A 21,629-nucleotide genomic window follows, 5' to 3' on the forward strand; every position below is an offset into this window, starting at 1 on the left:
TATAAACATGATTGGAATGATGTCAGTTATGTATGAATCGGTTTAATCTTTTCTATCTCATAAATTTCCCTTGCCTAATCTAGCTAGAGGCAGAGTAGATGATCAGTTTACTCATTGTCCTCTACTTCCTCTGAATTAGCAATTTGCAGATCTGTTAGTGTGTGTGTGTGTGTGTGTGTGTGTGTGTGTGTGTGTGTGTGTGTGTGTATGTGTGTGTGTGTGCGCGCATGCGCACATGTTGTTGTATCACGTGCTGTACAGTTCTGACCCATCACTTCAGCAGATTTCTTTTAACTCTGGCCTTTTTTATTAGCTTTGGTATTCGTTATGTCAGACTGAAATAATAATTGGGTCCTTTTAGAACTCTGGATTCTAGCTCCTGGGATTTTCCTAGGCCTGATTCATATTCTACCTAATTCAAAACCCTTCTTCCTGTGAGTACTTTATCAGCATGGGGAACAGACTTTTCTGTTCATAGGATGTGAATCAGAACTAAGTAAATTCCCCTGGATTAGAGTAAGCTTTTTATTTACACATTTTTGAGCATGTTATTCTTTAAACTCTACCATAAAAGTTTTGCTAACATTCTCAGGAGTAATGCACTTTGATTGGGACAGAGCAAATAGGTCGATGTGATATAGAAAAAGATTGAGAAGTCATAGGATTGGCCACTCAAACAAAACCTTATAATCTCATTTCTCTCAGTCAGCTAGAGTCCTAACACAGAATTTTCCAAACATGCTACAGAAATTTTCCTATCAGCCCCACATATCTGAATGTGTAATAATTGACCTATTTGGAAGAACAGATCTCTCCTCCCCCACTCTGTCTTCCCACACAGGGGCTGTTAACTGACTTTCCACACCAGGTAAAAGCCTCCAGGGTCTTGTGATTTAGACTGAATTATCAGGACTCCTCTGCTGCTTATGAACTGCCTGTTCTTTAATGGACAGTCCATTAAAATGCAGGCTCTGACTCTATAGTACCGAGGTTATGCAGTTCTAACAAGTACACAATGGTGCCAGTGCTCAAGGGGAATGTTAATCAGAAAGGCACTGGAGTGGTCTTAATGGAAGGGAGCCACAGCGAGCAGTGTCATTTACAAGCATGTGCAAGCACACTTGGACACAGGAAACAGGGGGCCAGAATATTCAGCCACATAAAGTAAGTTCCGGGGAACAGAAGCAGACTAGCATTTTGGTTCAAAGCATGCAGTCTGGAGTCAGATAAACTCTATTGCAAGCCACAGCACCGTCTTTTGTGGTCTCTGTGACCTTAGAAAGTAACCTAACCAGGCTGAACTTCCGTTCTTTTTTTTTTTAAAAGATTTATTTATTTATGTATACTGTGTTCTGCTTGCGTGTATCCCTTCAGGCCAGAAGAGGGAGCCAGATCTCATTACAGATGGTTGTGAGCCACCATGTGGTTGCCGGGAATTGAACTCAGGTCCTCTGGAAGAACAGCCAGTGCTCTTAACCTCTGAGCCATCTCTCCAGCCCAACTTCCGTTCTTTTAACACTGAAAAATAACATTAATAGATTCAACCTTGTGATTATTCTGACACGTTTGTAACCAAGAAATGGTCAGCTGTGGACAAACTTATAGTTTGACCTCATAGAGTGGCCCTGAATAATAAAATGTACAGTGTGTGGATGATAATTATAACAGAGTGCCTGACATCACATAACAAGATACATTCTTATATGTGTCATTTTATTCTAAGACCTGTTTCTGTGCACATATGTTGCATGTGTGTTTTGAAGAATGAGGCTGATGGGCTTGGTATGTGGCTCAGTAGTAGAGTACTTGCTTATTACAGTCAAGGCTTTGGGTTTAGCCCAAAAAGAATGAGAATGGGAAGCAATGGATATTCCTATCTGTTACCATCTAGGTAACTCTTTGCTCTTCCCCAGTTCGTCTGTCAGACTGCCCATGTGACTTTTGGAGAGCTACAGTCCTTCCTGTGACTCCATTTTTTGTGCCTATAATATAAGAGCATAGTAGTTTCTACTTCATATCATTATTGTAGTATTAAGTTAATATTCTAAGGTACTTACAGAGCCTAGCACATCGAAAATGTTATATAAAAAGATAGATGATCATGAGGATGAAAACATAGACAGATGGTAGATAACAGGCAGCTCTACACACACTCTATCTCTCTATCTAATCACTTTGGCCAAAGTAACCTGTGGATAATTGGTTAATTTCAATAAACCACTTAATATTCACATATGAAACAACTGTTTAATAAACAAAAAGACAACACTTTTTCTTTATCTTCCTTCCTTCCTTCTTTCTTTCTTTTCATTCTTGAGACAGGGTTTCTCTGTGTCACCCTGACTGTCTTGGAACTCACTCTGTAGACCAAACTAGCCTCCATCTCACAGAGATCTGCCTGCCTCTGCCTCTCAAATGCTGGGATTACAGATGTGTGCCACCACCTCCCAGCTAAGATGATACATTTTAATGTTGTTCCCTTTCTCTGGCCCAACTTCACAATGGTGAGAAAAAAAAAACTATAGAAACAAAAAAAAAACAGAATGTCAAATACATTTTTAAAATACTGGAATTATATTTTTATTTTCTTTTATGTATATGAGTGTTTTGCCTGCATGTATATCTGTGCTTGCTGCCTACAGAGACCAGAAGAAGACATCAGATCAGATCCGCTGGAACTGGAATTACAAATACCATGAGCTGTCAGGTGGGTGCTGGGAATCAAACTTCTGGAAGAGCGGTGTCTTAGTTACTTTTCTACTGCTGTGCTAAGATACCATGACCAAGGCAACTTATAGATAAAGAGTTTGTTGGGGCATTACAGTTTCAGAGGGGGAGTCCAAGACCATCATGGCAGAAACATGGCGGCAGGCAGGCAGGCATGGCACTGGAGCAGTAGCTGAGAGCTTACATCTTGATCCACAGGCAAGAGATAGAGAACTAACTGGAAATGGCCGGACTTTGCAAACCCCAAAGTTTTCCCCCAGTGACACACCTCCTCCAACAAGGCCATACCTCCTAATCCTTCACAAGCACTTCTACCAACTGGGGACCAAGTGTTCAAACCCATGTGATTTTGAGGCCATTCTCGTTCAGACCACAACAAGCAACCAGTGCTTGTTACCAATGAGCTATCTTTCCAGGCCTATATTTCTTTATTTTTGGGTTAAGAAATTTGATACAAATGAAAAAAAAGTTTCTTAAAATGTGCACATGGCTCTGGAATAAGAAAAGTCCAAGAAAGCCCCTGGAAGCCTCTCACGGCTCTCATCATCACCTGACCCTCCCAGAAAAACTAAGCAGGTACTAACAAGCGACAGAAGCTCTCGGTTTTATTGTTTCCTACTTTCTCTATCATTCTCAACGAGAACAATTTAAGCCAGTTGGAGTCTATGAGATATACTTCCTGTACTTGTATTTTAGTTTTCTATGTTCTGAAGTCATAGAACACCACTCTGGGATCTCAGGACCAATGTACATGGATTTAGATACAAATAGTTGGCCACCCAAGCACCATTTAAAATATTGCTCAGAGCCATTGCCTCTCATTAAATATTTTGTAATAAGCTGTATAATTCAGAAAAAAAGCAAAGAAAGCACTGTTGAGAGGGAGCGACAGTTAAAGCTAAGAGGGGCAGTTGTACAGCTGTCGGCTCCTTTAGATATCTTGAACTGACTGACTTCTAAATGGTAGTGTTCATAAGACTTGAAATGGGTAAAGCTAGAGCTAGTGGCTTTTTAAATGAGATGCACCCTACAAGACATCATGGACATATTTTCCAGTCTTACTTGGCTTTGGGCTGGAAGGTTTATCCTGTTTGCCCTGTATAGGTAAGATGTCACTGTTTGTGAAGGTAAGCACAGATGAAGAATGACCTTGTGGTCACAAATCTATTAGCTAAAGAAGAAATAAGTTTTGGAGGACAGCTAGTGATCTCCAACATACAGACGTGAAATCATAAAAAAAAAATACTTAAGTGAGTCATACCGAAAATTAGAAATCATGAAAAAGAATTATCTCTTAAAATCAGTGTTTTCTAACATTTTTGTAAGCTGGTTTGTGCCAGATCTCAGTATGACCATGAAACATATAATCTAAGTCCTCCAATTCTACCATTCCACCACCATAAAAATTGTTGTTAATGAATAAAGTCATGCTGTTGTTACCGTCTTCTGTGTCCTCCATGTGTATTAATACCAGTATCCCCAGCACTTCACTATATGTTGACATTCTGCACATACAGAAGACTGTTTACCCAAATTGTCAACTTCTCAGAAACTGGGATCACCTAGGAGACAGTCCTCCAGGCAAAATGGTGGGAAATTATTTAGCCTCTGGGCATGCTTGTAGGAAGTTAGCATGATTAGGTTAACTCACACTACACGTGGACAACACCTTTCCCTAGGCATGGGTCTTGGCCTTTATAAAAAGGAAAGAGTGAATTGAATAAAGATTCACTCCTCATATTACATGACAAGCTGCTCCAAGCTTCTGTCAACATGATACGATGAACTATATTTTAAACTATAAACCGGCATAAACTTCTCCCTTGACTCGCTTTTGGCAAAGTGTTTTCTCAGACAACAGACAAAGACATAAACAAGGTAAACTTAAAGATATTCTAGACAGTGCAAACTTAGACAGCTACTTTATAACAGCTTGCTGATTCAAGGAAGCCAAAGCATCTGAGTGAGAGTCTGTCTACCATAACCAAGACGTAGGTGTTACTAACATCCCAATAGCTACATTAATAATCTGCTGCTAATGTTGTGTGTTTGCCTGTTACAAAAGAAGAGTGAAAATAAAATGGAGGCCATGATCAGGATGGCAAAGTGAGAGCTGGTCTAAGAGAGTAGCAAAGTCCAAAGCACATATGGTTAAAAAAAAAAAGCAAAGCAAATAGGCAGAGGTAGAGTTGAAATAATCAAAAGTAAATGGAGAAGCAAAATGGTTTGATGTAGTGTGGACTTGGTACAAAAAGTTATATTGGGAAATTTGATTTTAAAATTAATAAATTGTATATAAACAAAGCATGGGTTTGGGGAGAACACCAATTTTCGTAATAACTTGCAATAAGGAAACAATGCTTAGAATCCCATGAGAGGAAATGGCACACTAGAGAAAGGATGACTAATCAGATAACCATAGGGAGAGTGATAAGGTACTTGAGACAAGTGGAGAAAAAGGAAAAACCACATCCGAGAGACAATGCATATCCAGTGAGCTGACTTTGTGGTGTGATCTCAGCACTTGAGGCTGGAGCTTGACGATGGTGCAGGGTGACATTCCATCCCGACTAATCCTCATCAAACACGAGCCCCTCCTGCTCTTATCCACATGACAGTCAAGTCATGCTTGCCTGTAGATGAAAGCAAATCACCAGCAAGTGTTTGAAATGAAGAAAATTAAATGGATCAAGTTAGAAAAGAGAATCAACACAGGAACTGAGCAACGCTTTCTTGAAAAGTGGACCTGAGAAAGGAAATTTTAAAAACCAAATTAAACAAGACAGGAAGACAACAAGGATATCAACTTTGACATGGTTTTACCAAGTTTTCTTTTTTGTTATTCATTTTGTTTTTGAGACAGGGTCTCTCTGTGTAGACCTAGCTGTCCTGGAGCTTGCTATGTGGACCAGGCTGGCCTCAAACAGAGATCCTTGCAAGCCACCACACCCGGCTTTATCAAATATTCATATATATGTATATATATTTGTGGGGGGGAAGCAGGTTGAAGACAACTTTCAGGAGCTGTTCTCTCCTTCCATTGTAGGTTCTCAGGATCAACTTCACATTGTCAGGATTGCACAGCCAGTACTTTTCCCCCCGCTGAGACATCTTGTTGACCCAAATTTTGCAATGTTTTCAAGGACAAATTTGATCAGGAAAATATCATAAATGTAAAGAAAATGCTTTTGAAATAATGTTATGGCTAGATTAATAAAGAAAAATATATCCTGATATCACTAAACATAGTATTTCTATTTCTTCCAGTCAGGCTGTCTAGAAATGTACAAAGACACCCTTAAGAGAAGAGGAAAAGCACTAGTGAATTTCACCAGAATTTTTAAAAAGTCTGTATTGATAAAATCTGCATAAGCAATATAAAAAAAACCACAAATCACCACAAACTTATTATAATATTTGTAAGTCACCTGACTGAAAGGGGTAATTTCCCTAGTTTGTAATGGCCTTCAAATAAATAAGAAAATTGTCAGCAATCTTTTAACTGCACATCAGCAAAGCATTTAAGCAGACACTCACAGAACAGGAAATACAAACAACACTTAGGCATACATAAACTCAAGACATGTACTATAAACACTAAAGTAACCAACTGAAACCAGACAGCTAATAATAAAGTAAAATGACATTAAACAACTCTGAAATAGTTTACTAATTTTGTCTACTAATTTAGCAAAAATAAAAATAATTTTGATAATGTCCTTCATTGATAGGGACTCATACAAGACTGATTTACTGGTATGACTATGAGTGGATGATAGATAGATAGATAGATAGATAGATAGATAGATAGATAGATAGATAGATGATAGATAGACAGATTAAACAGGTAATATCTATCTAAGTTACAAATGAATATATCATTAACCTAGACATTTTGCTCCTAGTAATTTATCTCACAGATAATTTCTATTTGGAAAAAATATGCTAGATGATAAATGAAGAAGGTTGTTTACAGAGCATTGTTATGAATAGCAAATATTAAAATAATTGTCAAGGCAGGAAACTTCAATACAGTTGACTGTACTTGTGGTGATATTGTGTCCTCCAATATATTGTGCACCCTAATAAACTTATCTGGGATCAGAGAACAAAACAGTCACTAGATAGACATAGAGGCCAGAAAATGGTGGCACACACACCTATAATCCTATCCTTCTGGAGGCAGAGATCCATCTGGATCTCTGTGAGTTCAAAGCCACACTGGAAACAATCAGGCATGGTGGCACACACCTTTAATCCTAGCACTTGAGATCTCATGTTTTGCTTGGGTAAGACACAAGCCTTTAATCCCAGGAAATGATGGCAGGAAGCAGAAAGGTATATTAAGGCATGAGGACCAGAAACTAGAAGCTTTTTAAGCTTTGAGGCTTTTAGCAGCAGTTCAGCTGAGATCCATTTGGATGAGGACTCAGAGGCTTCCAGTTTGAGGAAACAGGATCAGCTGAGAAGTTGGCAAGGTGAGGTTAACTGTGGTTTGTTCTGCTTCTCTGATCTTCCAGCATTTACCCCAATAACTGGCTCTGGATTTGTTTTTATTAATAAGACCTTTTAAGATTCATGTTACTGAGAGACCATTATTTGGGTGATGTGGGTTGGCTTAGGAGGGAGGGCTGGGGGGTGGGAGGAGGGAAGAGGTGGGATCTATCGGTGGTATGTAGAGTGAGTAGAAAATTTCTTAATAAAGAAAAATGAAAAAAAAGATTCATGTTACATGTACTTTTTCTATTAATGTGTTTTTATTAGATAGGATCTTACTAAGTTGCTGAGGCTGGATTCTCCATGATCCTTCAGATTCCCAAATGCTGAAATTACAGTGTATGACTTCCATTTTCCATCCTTCTCAAGATATATGCATGTATGTGTGGATGCACATATGACCAAATTTTGCCTGTACCTATTTATATACCATTTTCATGCATATGATGTGTTAGATTATTGTTTGCTTTGGTTTGGGTTTTGTTTGTTTGTTTTGATTTTTCAAGACAGGGTTTCTCTGTGTAGCTTTGCGCCTTTCCTGGAACTCGCTTTGGAGACCAGGCTGGCCTCAAACTCACAGAGATCCATCTGGCTCTGCCTCCGGAGTGCTGGGATCAAAGGCGTGCGCCACCACCGCCCGGCTTGTTTGTTTTGTTACATCCAATACCTGATAAGCAATTTGGGGAAGAAGTATGTACTTTAGCTCTCTGTTTCATGGCCAAGGAGATGTAACTTGGGGCTCTGTCCATGGTGGTGGCAACTTGTGGCATGATCTGGAAGCCGAAACTGGACCTGAAATGGGGGCTGATTATAAACCTCAAATCCTATTCCCAGGGACCCTTCCTCTAGGCAGGCCTACCTCCCCAAGGCTCCCCAACATGTTAGAGCACCACCACAGAACTAGAGAAATGACTCAGGGATTAAGAGGGTATATTCTGTCTTAGCATGAAGACATTCACCTTTAATCCCAACACTTGGGAAGCAAAGACAGGCAGGCAGAGTTCTATGCGTTCAGGCCAATCTTGTCTACATAGTGAGTTCCAAGCCAGCCGTGGGTACATAGTGAGACTCTTGTCAAAAAAAAAAAAAAAAAGTACATATTACTCTTACATAGAATCTGAGTTCATGTTTCAGTACCCACATGGGTAACTTTAGCTCCGAGGGATATAGTTCCTTCTTCGACATCATTGGGTACCTGCACTCATGTGAACATATGCACAGACAGAGACACAAATGCCTATGATTAAAAATAAAATAAATCTTAAAAAATAAGACAACATGTCAGGCAGTGGTGGCTCATGACTTTAATCTCAGCACTTGGGAGGCAGAGGCAGGTGGGTGTGAGTTCAAAGCCAGCCCAATGTACAGAGCTAGTTCCAGGACAGCCAGGGCTACACACACACACACACACACACACACACACACACACACACACACACAAACCTCCATCTTGAAAAAAATTAAATTAAAAACAAAACAAAACAAACAAACAACAAAAAAGAAGCAATATAGAGGGAGGATCCAGTGTTGAAATAGAAGAAACTATGGTGGGCATTTCACCCTCTAGCCATATCAGAGGGTGACACTCTTATATGCCATATGGGTTCCATTTCAAATAACATTATATCTTTGACAATGTTCCATATTAGACATCTTATTTCTTATAGCATTACATCTGAATGAAAAATCAAATTTTAGCCGGGCGGTGGTGGCGCACGCCTTTAATCCCAGCACTCGGGAGGCAGAGCCAGGCGGATCTCTGCGAGTTCGAGGCCAGCCTGGGCTACCAAGTGAGTCCCAGGAAAGGCGAAAAGCTACACAGAGAAACCCTGTCTCGAAAAAACCAAAAAAAAAAAAAAAGAAAAAGAAAAATCAAATTTTAGTCCAGCATTGAGTTTCCTGTTTATCATCCCCATTCATACATGTAAATTTTTTAGATATCCAAAGTATTATGAAGTATATGTATATGTGAAAATGACAAAATGAGACCCATCATTTTGTATAATTTCAAAAATTAATACAAATAAATAAATGTTCAACTATATAGCTTAAAATCCTTTTATGCTTCTTTCTAATGATATTATGTACACATACGTACTTATACATTTTCATGTCTATATATGCCAGCAAATTTTATACATCAAATTCAGAGAAATGTTTAACTTTCTCAGAAGCCTTATCTGGGATCTAGGAGACCAGAGTGGCCTTTAAGGATGGACACACACACACACACACACACACACACACACACACACACACACACACACGGAATTATCAAGAACATGTTCAATTTGAAAGAGGAAATTGTTAAAGCGATTGCTCAACCCGGGACAGAGCCTAGCACTGGCAATATTAGGATTTAGTGCAGGGGAGACTCTTGGAGAGACTGAATCACACTGCACGGCAAAGAAGCCACCTGACTCTTGTAACAGTCACTGCTCTTAAGATCTTTGTGCATAGGGGCTGGAGGGATGGCTCAGAGGTTAAGAGCACTGACTGCTCTTCCAGAGGTCCTGAGTTCAATTCCCAGCAACCACATGGTGACTCACAACCATCTGTAATGAGATCTGGTGCCCTCTTCTGGCTTGCAGGGACACATGCAGGCAGAACACTGTATACATAATAAATAAATAAATAAATATTAAAAAAAAGATCTTTGTGCATAAAATAGAACTAAACAGTGGAGAAACGCCACAATAGTCTAGTAGCTTCACGATTTTCTTGCGAGTCCTGACAAGTGTTGCCAACTACGAAAAAAGGTCACTTAGAAATGAAAAATTGCAGAATGTCTTACAACTCGTCTTTCGCAGTTCAGAATAAAGACACAGGTTCTTGATATTAGACCAGTAGATTAAGAGCCACTGTCTCCCTCGCAATGGCTATAGAACTATGGTATCACAAGGTAGATAGCGATGGTGGGAAAAGAGATTATTAGATATTGACTTCATATGATGACACATTGGTGACTAATGCAGTTAACAGAGTAAGTCAGGGGCCCACGGGAAAGAAAGAGTGCACTCCATCATTACAACTGTAATATAGTTTAATAAACTGACTATCTACAAAGGATACAAGGAAAGAAATTAATAATAACCATTTAGATTATCATTTAAATTGTTCCACCTTTGAAAATAAAGGGAAGTTCATTAATAAATTACTTCAGACCAATGTGTCTGGCACAGCCAAACTGTAACTGTTGGGATAATGTAGTACACGAATGAGAAATAATATGAAGCTGTTAGCCACCTTAAGATAAAAAAAATAAAAAAAGACAAAATGATGGAATAGTTACAGAGCCTGTCAGAGCAAGATGGAAAGGCTCAATGAATAATTTGTGCCTCAGTAGAAGAAAGTATCCAGTCTACATCTGGCCAACAGAAAAAGTGAGTGAATAAAGATTCTTCCTTTATTCTCATTCTTCTATTTGATCTCTTGCTAATATCTCACTTTGGCCACACTCAACCAGAAGTGGAGGGTCAGGAAACTCTATGAGTGAAAACCTGTGGGTCATCTTTCCAGGGTATAAAGCGCAACAGGGAAGAGCAGAGAGAATTTACACAGAGGCAAAATGCAAGCTATACAGCATAACTGTGTGTGTGCAAAGTATCTACGTTCATCTATAATTCTTAAACCACCTTTTCCCTGTTAGTGACCTCTTACAGTGTGTGAAAATAATAGTTAAGTAAAGCAAGGGCTTCTTATTCTCCCTGACAGCTGAAAGTGAAACTATATGGAGAAATGATTACAAGTATTAAGTTTCATGGATGTATCTCCATGGTCTAAGTCAAAACACCTTCTAACATTTCCCAGTCATGGGTTGATTATGCACTTTATCAGCAGTCTCAGTGTAAAATAAAAGGAAAGGACTTTTGTCACATTGGTCATAGAAAATCTTCTCATTTCACTTAGTCCCAAGGGGTCTAAGGGGACTTTGTGGATTCAATTGCTCAAGGCAAGAGCAAAGCTGTTTGAACGTAATGTATAATACAAAAATGGACAATTATCACAGTTATCACAATCCACACAGCCCATAGCATATTGCCTAGTTACTATGCCAAAATGTGACCAATCAAAGAAAAGTATGAACAAAGAAACAAGGGAGTTGGAGCAAATGACTTAGCAATTGAGAACACTCATGTACTGCTCTTGCAGAGGACTTGGGTTCAATTCCCAACATACACATCCCAACAGCTCACAGAGGTCAGTAACATCAGTTTCGGGGGATCCAACATCCTCTTCTGACTTCTGTGGAACAAGGAATGTGTATGGTACACATACATACATGCAGGCAAAACACTTTCACACATAAAAATAAAAATTAATAAATTTTAAAGAGTCAATGCTCACTTCAGAAAACATTCATTTGTGCAAGGGCCAGAGATTAGGCAGCCAGCAACTGAAAGGATCAAGAAATACACCTTACATCCAGGACACAAAGGGAACCATTCTTCTAGGAAAGGTCCACTGTCACACATCATAAAATGGAACCAAACTAAGGTTGGCATCTGTCATCAACTTTTCTTATTACAAAGAAGAGTATCTCCCTCCATCTCATCAATAAAAATCTGTCTACTATCACTCCCGTTTTTTAAGTTCACAATTTTTATAATTTAATATGGTTAAAAATAAAGCAGACTTTCCATAGAAATTTGGCTCCACTTCCCAAACCTAAACAGAGTTTTCTGTGAAAACTGGACTACTTAAAATATACTGGACAAACTACGTATGGTGACATTTAGGGCAAGGAGCTCAGCATCTTGAAGCCAGCCTGGGCAAGACCCACTTGAAAAAAAAAAGAAGGAAAAGAGAGATTTGTAAAAGAGAAAGATAAGAGAAAAGAAAAATGAACTTCAGGACAAATTGAAGAAGTGGAGTAAAGAAATGAATTTAGAAAGAGGGAGAAAAATCAGTTCACTTCTGTCATCCTTAAGAGGCTGTGGCAGGAGGATTGCCACAAGCTCGAGGCCAGTCTGGGCTAAAGAGTGAGACACCATGCCAAATACATCTTTTTGAAAAGGCGGAAGAGGAAGAATAAGCAAACAACGCAAAGAATGGGAACCTATTATTAGCATATGAAATAAAAAATACTAAGGAAACAAGTGAATAATTTTCTAGTGAGAATAGGAGAAAGGATGGTTATGCCATGGATCATCTTCTGGCCTGCCCCAAGGGTGAGAATATTGCTAAACTCCCTGAGTAGTCACAGAGCCCTACCAATGACCTCACTCCCATTTCCTACCAAATGAAAGATGCCCCAGTCTTAATCCAACCTAGGATTTCCCAAACTGCACATGAAGATACTGTTCAGACTGTCAGCATTTAAATACATGGAAAAGGATTTTTAAAAAAGAAAAAAAAAAAACCAGGAAGCCCTTCAGCCCGTAGGAATTTCCACCAAGATGCCCTGGCCTGATGTTGTCCCAGGTAGGCCTAAGGAGACTCCAAGAAGGTGGCAGCAAAGAGCTACCAACGCAAATCTGTGTCGAAGCGCCTTTAGTAGGGAACATTCCCGTGATGGTTATGGTGATATCTACAGGTCTAAGAAAACTCAGCTTCCTCCAATGCATGAGTAAGCTGTAGAACCTGCTGCAGTCTGTGCTGTGCCTCGGTGGTTTGAAACCTGAATTATTCCCTTTGTCTCATTGTCTTTTCCCCCCATTCTGAAGAGTGATTTCTCTGTGCCCTCTCCCTGTACCTGCTCTCATCCCTTGATTCCATTCTTACCTGAGTTTTTTTTGGGGGGGTGCTGTTTGTTTGTTTGTTTGTTTTGTGTTTTGTTTCACCTTCTTGATTTCATGTTTTGTTTTGAGTTTTAGCTTCGGCATTGTTATATTAACTTCGCATGCTTCAGAGCAGAGTAGATGAATACTGAGCAAATCAATGTTACAAAACATGCCCTGGTTTAAGGATCTCATAAGACAGAGAGACGAGAGAGAGTTGGAAAACAAAATATGATGTAATTAAACACCATAAAATAAAAGCCCAAATAAACACAGCTTCAAAGGTAGTGGGGTGATACACAGGTAGGAGAAATGTAAAATGGGGTGAGCATTGTACAATTCAAGCCAATACCTAAGAATCTGAGATTGTGGTAGGAGTCCTGAAAATCAAGGCGGGGGGGGGGGGGGGGGGGAAGAGTTGCACAGGCTGATCTGTGTCCTTGAGTGTATGTGACCTCTCTCTTGTTCCCCCCACCCCAAAATATACATGGCACATCACCACAACTCTCCTAAAACCTCTTCCTTCTCTTCCCTTCACATTGGAATTCCACACTATCAGTTTAGTATAACCAATGAAATGATAAGGTTCCGTGTATGAGAGACAAAGATGCAAAAATCCTAAAAGCGCTCCGTCTCACTGGATTCAGGACTTAGTTCTTTTGAACGCCGGTCTGTGTTAGCACGACCAAAAGTTGTTTTCCTGAGGAAGCCTGGCGTCGCATATCTGTGATCAGAATCCCATAAGAAGATTTGGAAGAGGCAAGTTCAGGAAATGTTCAGAGTCTATTACCTTAGAATACAGTTTGAGGGAAGCCTGGGGAAACGAAGGGAGGGAGGCTAGAAAGAGCTTGGAGCCGACACAGGGGTGATGGGTGAAAATCTCAAAGCAACTGTGAGTCTTCCAAAAAGTAACTGTGTGTCTACCAAAAAGGTTGGGGGGTGGGGGGAGTCAATATAGTTGAAATGACATAAGATGTCACATAATTATCAGAAAGGAAACTGGATACCAAGGGACAAATATGTAGGTGATGTGCTTAGCAAGGAGGTAACTTCTAAAATCACTGAAGGGGGCTCCATGCCTTCCTCAGATCTACCTAGACCTACATAGACCATAGACATGTGTTTTAAAGGAGAAACAAAGGATGGCAGGTAGGCTAGGTGCACCCTTGGGGGAATGCAAGCCAAACCTTATCGGGAAAAACCGGTTGCTGTCTGACATTCTTGCCCCCATCAGCAATTACTCCTGGGCCCTGCAGCAAGGGAATCTGCCTAAAAGTTTCCGAGCAGAAAAGCAGTATAAATGAAGTGACCTGAAAGACCACACCATTACCAGTCAAGACGTTGGTTCCCTACAGGGCAAGGGAAACGAGCCGGGACGGCAAAAATCAGCCACCATTTCCTTTCCCTCGTCCCTTGGAACTGTACCAATTCAGTGACCAAATTGGGATCTTCTGCCTATGCAATGCCTAGCTGCTGATCAGAATCACGTCTGATGTCACACCAGATGAATCAGGCTTTGGCATCTTCCCACATCACTTCGAGAAGTAGCGATGGGAAGGGGTGGGGGGATTGGATGCCGCGTTCCAGGCAAGTTATTATAATAGCTTAAGTTTAAAACTTGCAGGGGTCCAGTAAAGTAGGTCTTTAAAGTCATCAGCGAAGCGGATGCTTTCTCACACCCTCTGCTACCATCGCAATCTTGTATCCCTAACGCTAACGCTAACTCCAGAGAGCTGGGTCCAGCTGTTGAAGACGTTCTGGGAAAAGTTTACCCTGGCGCCAATCTATGCTTTCCCCGCATCATTTACCAATCCCTGTGCTCCTTCCCTGGCTCAGCGTGCTCTGTGACATTTGCAGGGACTCACGTGGAGCGCCCAACCCTCATCGTTCTGAGCGATGACTCCTAGGAACTTCCCAAGGACCAGATTGATGCAGGCTCTGACACGCAAGTGAGGGGGGGAGTGAACTGAGTGTTAGGAGGGCCTGGGGCAGCCGGCTGAGCTCCAGCCAAGTAGGGGTTCATCTCAACAGCTGGGTCGATTTCAGTCTTCACTCCCTGGTCCCGGTACTGGCGCTGCTCCAATCAGAAGGCTGCTAGACATCCTCTCAGGCGCTCTCCCTGATTCACTTGGCTGCTTTGTACTGCCTTGTACTCCCTTTCCTGGAGCTACAAGGGTTTGAAGTACAAATCCGAACCCGCCGTCTAGATCCTTTCTCCATCCCTGCTATTGGTGTTGGGACACATGCCTGAGGCGATCCAAAGTTTCCCAAGCTGGTTGCGGGAGAGGGGTGGGCAGGGAGTCTGAGCTGCGGCAGATCAGCAGGTCTGAAGCTATGCCTGCTCCAGGAGGTGAGCATGCTGGACAGGTCCCCAGAGAGCTTATAGCTGCAGACCAGCCCTCACTGTGCATCTTATGAGACCCCACTACTCCTCGTGGAGCATCTCCACTCCACAAAGGCCTAGATAATGGAGTTACGAAGGTAGCTGGGTGCTTGACTTTATGTTTTTAGAAAATCATTACACTTTTAGAATTGGATAGAGGAGTCCCCAGTCCATGAAGTACCTCCCCACCACCACCACTTTTCTTCATCAAGCATTCGTGCTCGTCCTGAAGTTTTTGAAGATGAGACTCATTGGACATGTCCTCATATATTTCAATCTTTCATCGTTCCTGTTCCCACTGTTTTGGCTACAGTTCCCCCCAATGCCAGTCTAATGCCTCTCGTAAAAGTTATCTTAGCCCAAGGCTGCACTCACTCTCCAAAACGTATCATGCATTGAACACCGAGTTCCTCGGTAGCCATGAAGAGGGGAAGCACCAGGTCGAACTCTACAAAGGAAGTGTTCAGGGTGTGCAGGATGGCAAAGCATCAGTAACAATCCCTTAGAACGGCTGTGGGTGGCAGAAGGTGTTTTTCCCTTCTGCAGAAAGGATCAGTCACAGAAACTGCCCAGTAGGAGAAAGATGTCAAAATGATGTTAGGGTATCCATCTCTAATAGCACATAACAAGCATGTAACAAGTGTTCAGGGCAAAGCTAAAAAAAAAAAAAAATGAGAAAGGTGAGGGAAATTCCTGATGATTTTGCTACTGTTAAAATTCCATAGATTTTGGCTAGCCCTATTTCTTTTCTTTTACATCATCAATTTAGAATTCTATAAAGAAAGAATGACATCAAAGAAAATCATTGGCCTAGAAGAAAAGAGCCCGTAGGCGTTTAGGTGTTATATATATGGAGCCAGAAAGCACTGGAGCATCAGGGAGACTCCAACTTCAGGCAACAGCATGGGTGAATATGGACCTTGTGTGGACTGGGAAGGGGAGGTGAGGGCTGGTGCCTGAGCACAGACAGTCCTCGAATGTCTAGAGGCTGTCTATGCTTGGAGGGGAAAGTTCCATGGGAGGCAGGTGGCACTGGGCTTCAGTGAACATTTTCTTACTATGTGTCTTTTCAGTTCTTCTCAGGGACCTCTTCATCTTGCAAGTTGTACGGTTGGTACTAACTTACAACTTTTCTAACTGTAACTTCAAGGAGATTTCAAAAATATATTCTGAAGCAATTTTTCCTGACCTGAATGAATATTTGAATGGGGTAAGTGAGGAGATTTTTTTTTGAAGTATATATATATATATTCTCATGGGAAAAAAAAGTCACACAAGCCACAATTCAACTTTCAAGGAAAGGAGAATAATTTGGAAAAACTATCCCAAGACTTTCTTAGAAGTGGCATTTGAAATACCTTCGCATGTAAAATGTGTATCCTTATGGCTTTTATGGAGCGAGCAGAAGCTGCTAATGGTTATGGATATTGGTCTATTCCTTGTTACAAAGGGGGAATCCTTGTGAGATAAGAACTCAGGGGTGAGGGCAGCTAAGAAGTGGAGCTGTGTTTTATAGCTTTCTAGTGTTCTAGATATTTCAGGATACGGTTATGATGTGTGGCACAGTTTAACTTTTTAAAATATGTAGTAGTAGCTGTTTCTCTGATAATCCGCATCCTTAGAGACAGTGTGAGTGAGTGCCAAGTATGAATGGCTATAAAGCAGTTTGTAGACATTCAAAGAATGGTCCTTGGCTGGAAGTGGCTTGTAAGCGCTAGGTGCAGGTATGCACGCTTGGGTGGGGCTAGGGCTCCCTCTGAAAGCTAGCAAAAGCAGAAAACTAAATGTTTCACCATCTTGTCCATCACATAGGGTCAAGTCACTGGGTCGAAACTACTTTTAGAGATCTCTGGAAGCCTGGAAGGAAGCAAAGGGCCAGGGAACGGTTTTTCTCTCCAACTTAGATCTTTATCCTAATTTGCTTTCTTCCAGAGCACATTCGACCAAATCGAGGTCTGTGACGACTTGGTGAGTAGAGTGGTCAGCAGTGCTGGCTTTCCCCGGGGGTGGCGGGCATCCGGGAAGAGTCAGGGAAGAGCGCCAGGCGGTAGCTGAGCTCCAGGACAGGCTGGCTGCTGAGCCGATAGGAGACATCTGGGCTGCCAGAGCGAGGCTGCTGTCCGTCTAGGACGCCACTTCTCCGTTTAAAAGGAGAAAGCAGTAGGAACCCGCTTCAGCCCCGGGGAGGAAAAGGGCCAATGGGAAACCCGGAGAAACGAAGTCGAAACACCTCCCGGGGTCCCGGGGTCCCGGGGCATCTACTGTCAGCGCTGACTCTTGACAACTACTTGGGAGGCTGGGCGGAGCCAGCAGGGGTGGAAGCCCTTCCAGTAGGCGCTCTCGGCCACCCTTGCCAGGCCCCTCCCTCCTGGGGGTTGATTCCATTTCCCTCTCTCAACCCAGGCTCTGGATTCTGATCCCTGACTCCTTCCTCTGTCTTCCGTTCCTCTCCCCATCCCCCACCCTGCCCCCCTTCCATTCAGTTTTTAATTTCTGGCGTTTTCTTTGCTCCCTGAACTCGGCCGCTTGTGAGCAGACAGATTGTCTCATGAAAATCGAGTACCATACTCTCAATCCTATCCCTGGCTGCCCATCACTCCCCCAAAAACATTCGCCTTGAAAACGAAAGGGGCCCCTCGTTAGCCAATGCCCAGGCTACTCTGAAACTCAGGTAAGCCCAAAGCATCAAATTCTAGCTTTGCAATGAGTGGGAAGAAGGGAGACATGAATTAACTTGGGACTTTAAGGTCAGTGATTTTTTTTTTTTTAATTCTGTTTTTATCTTTTCGGGAGCAAATGAGCCAGGTGATCCGTCGTTCGAGCTTACCTTGACCGAGACACCCAAATACAGCCTACTATTAGAGTTATAATACTATTATATTTAGAGTTCTATTATTTTGTTGTTCTTTGGTTTGAATTTTGGTTCTGAATCCAAGCCGGTGTTTCAAGGTGTGATCAGTGATCCTCTCTCCTATGTTAGCAGCTTGTCCTCCTGGCTCCTTAAGTATGACAGTTCAAAAACCCAATTCCAGGGCACACAATCCACACCTCCAAAATTCCTGGGTTTGGTACCCCTTAAAGGGTTGCTGTTCATTCTGTGCCTAGACAGTCGCTTTGTAGCGATGTGCTTTTCCTTAATATTTACATTCCTCCCCACCCTAGTCCACTTGGCTCACTTCGCTGCTTGTGTGGATGGAATTGCAATCTCTTTTCATAGATTATATGTGTATGCAGTTAGATATAGATGTGAATGAGAGGAAAATTAAGAGTAGGAGCAACAGAGACAGCCTGCCTGACTTTGAGCTGCAGAGATTTGGATAAAGTATTTAGCCTGGGGTGCTTTGGTAAAGTAAGTATGATACTATTGCATCCTATGCAAGGCTATTATGGGAACTAAATGAGTCAGCACATGTGAAAGAAAGCATTTAAAACAGTGCCTGGCACATAATAATAGTTCCTCAACATTTACTTCACTTGGCAAGTAGAATATTTGTTTTCACGATATATGTGTGTATGCATGCATATATGTATATGTACATACACATGTAAACTTGTTAACTTAGTGGACTTTGTCTGTAACTTGAATGTAAATGTAAATAAGACTGTCATGTTTTAATCAGGCTGGAAGTGGAAGCCACCTAGGTTGAGCTTGCATGAGAAAAACAGTACTAGACAGCCATATGAGAAACATGTTCAGCTCTCTGTCTTCTTTTCATTGAGACCCCAATAAATCTGCAGATAGACACAATATAATTTATTAATAGATCCAGATCCCAGGAGACAGACTTGATTAACTCTGTAGACTTTGTGTGAAAAGGGGAGAATCTGGAGGAATTTATCCCAGCATCTTCCCAGCCCAGAGGTGAAGCCGGAGAAGACTGTAAGATTACTGTTTAATAACCCAGGAAATTCTATCCCTGGGTGCTCAGTCCTGTCATGGCTCTAGGGCAATTCATTTGGAGAACTATCCCAGAATCCTCTTCAGAGTGGGCCTTTAGGTATAGTGAGGTGGATGTGTGAGTAAGAAAACTTTTGGTTTCGAAGAACAGACTGAGTTTGTTGAATTATGCCTACCAAGACACAAACGACAGCTTGTGCCCTCTGGGAGCTTATCTTGTCGAAGAGATCATGAAACTGCAATTTTATTCATTCATTTAATTATGCAATAAATGTCTAATGTGTCTTATGTATAAAACTCTGTACTCAGTGTTTTGGGGAATACCCATGATGCAATAGCAGTGAGAGCCAAGTGAAATGACACCTACTTTGAAGTCCAGAAGAGTTTCAGAAAGAACTGTCTGAGCCATGGGCAGAGGCTTTACGGAGGAGGTGTTGAGAGGCAGGACATTCTTTTGGAGAGGCACATGCAATCATACAGTGAACAAGTATTTGGGGAATTTCTTGGGAAAGGGATATAAATAGTAACATAAGCTGTCACTTGCCAGTGGTTAAAGACAGCAAAAACTAATGTTGAGCGTTTTCTCCTATTCCACAGAGAAACAATCCTCAGGAAATGAAGCAAGAAGTCGAAAACATCTGCCTGAATCAAACCTCCCAAATACTGTGGCTGTGGTTTACCCTCCGTCAAACTCTATGATATTAAACTTATCTTTTATTATATAGTATGAAAGTATATCATGTTTTAGTAGATATAATACTAAGGGTGTGACATTTAAAAGAACACTAATGTTTAGTCTTTAATTACAGAAAGGATTCTTAACTTATTTTTGGCAAATTGCTACTGTTTAGTGTAGGCGCTTTAATGGGAGATGAGCACAGCCCCTCTAACGTCAACGGAAATACCTGCACTGTTGATGGCCGCCTTCTGAACAGGGTGTCTCATCTGCACCTGCAGACACCTCACTCTAGGGCAAACCTATAAGTGTAGTAGGGAAGGGAATTGAAAGTGGAAAAAAAAGGTTGGAACCAATGATAGCATCTAAACTCTGTTTAACAGCAAGAATTTTTTTTTTGTCTGTAATGATTCTTCTAACATTCTTATATTTGACTAAGAAGTAAATGGCAGCAGAGGAAATTGTACAAGCAGTTAGTGCCACAATGAAGCAGTCTGAAAGAAGCTTGTGGAATGTACGGCTGTGAATGCACTGTAAATCCAGCTTTAAAAGTGATCTAACAGACAACAGACCCTGAAGTGCCTCTGTGCAGCTACCAGACATATATTTAAGGTTGTATGTAATGTATTTCTAATTTATTTTATGAGGACTTTTGAAAATACACATGCTGCTTTGTAACAGATGTATTTCTTAATAAAATAATTCTTGCGTTACTTTCTCATGAATGGTGTTTTTAGTTTGGTTAAAGATTTTTACACATACGTTTCTGGGTGACACTGCTGTTAACATCTTTACCTCTGCTTGTGCCAACATCCCATTGGTCACACTTCCTTTTGTATGCTACTGACCCTCCCTGCAGGAAAAAAGTCTTCATAGATAGTTGGCTGGAAATATTGAGACATATGATTGGAGTGCATCATTTTCTCATATCTTTTCACACTAGTCACTCCACACCATTATGGAACATTCCTTGCCTCGGTATAGATAAAACAGGCAAAGGTGAACAGTAGGTGTTAGTTCTTTATGGTGCACCTGTTGGAAAGCACCCTCTCCTTTACCCTCAGATCTTCTTTCTGAGCACAGGTCGGAAAGGCAACCCTGGATGCAGAGCTCAGGCCAAGTAACAGTATATGGAAGCAGCTTCTCCCCCCCTCTCGCCCCCCCCCCATGAGTAGAGATGTCCACCTGAAAACTGATTCGAGTGCTAAGCCATCAAAGAAAAGAAAAATCAAATGTCCCCAAACCTGTCTTATTCACCAAAAAGGAGCTAACAATAAGCATCCAGTAACTATTTCAAAAGTGCCTACTGTGAGTCAAGGTTTCTGGGTTGAGGTTTGGGCTGAATACTTAGATACAAAAGTAAGTAAGACGGTTGCCCTTATGTAGAAAGGCTCAGAGGGGAGCTGAATAAGCAGTTATCAATAGTCTGTAACAAATTGACAAGTGTTGACCGGTTAATTTTCTTTTGTATGGAGGTAAATCAGGACAGGCACACTTCCAAGAGTCTTCCTCGCAATTTCCTACCGAGAGCTTTAAGTGTCGTCTGAAGAAAAACTCCAATGGGTCTAGAAGAGGACAGCATTCAGTGATTTTCTGAATAAAAGTTGTGGAGGGAGGGCTGATATTTTAAATATGTTAGCTCTGCCTTAATACAAGTGCACTCTACCTTTTATTAAACTGTGAGGAAAAGGTAGCATTTTTTTCTTAGAACTTTAGACCCAGTTACCC

General features: G+C 41.3%; 1 protein-coding gene across 1 annotated transcript in view; it reads left to right on the forward strand.

Annotated features, from left to right (window-relative positions):
- Positions 1–20,622, forward strand: part of Tslp (thymic stromal lymphopoietin) — a 119,976-nt gene extending 99,354 nt beyond the window's left edge. Inside the window, 5 exon segments of the mRNA XM_052742753.1 lie at positions 16,401–16,537; positions 17,260–17,295; positions 17,479–17,573; positions 17,623–17,998; positions 19,823–20,622. Coding sequence (XP_052598713.1) covers positions 16,401–16,537; positions 17,260–17,295; positions 17,479–17,573; positions 17,623–17,998; positions 19,823–19,924 — 746 coding nt within the window. The 3' untranslated portion in view covers positions 19,925–20,622.
- The last annotated feature ends 1,007 nt before the right edge of the window (positions 20,623–21,629 follow it).

Source organism: Peromyscus californicus, unplaced genomic scaffold (assembly GCF_007827085.1).
Source record: "Peromyscus californicus insignis strain IS unplaced genomic scaffold, ASM782708v3 Scaffold_17__1_contigs__length_78620276, whole genome shotgun sequence".
Classification (NCBI taxonomy): Eukaryota; Metazoa; Chordata; class Mammalia; order Rodentia; family Cricetidae; genus Peromyscus; species Peromyscus californicus.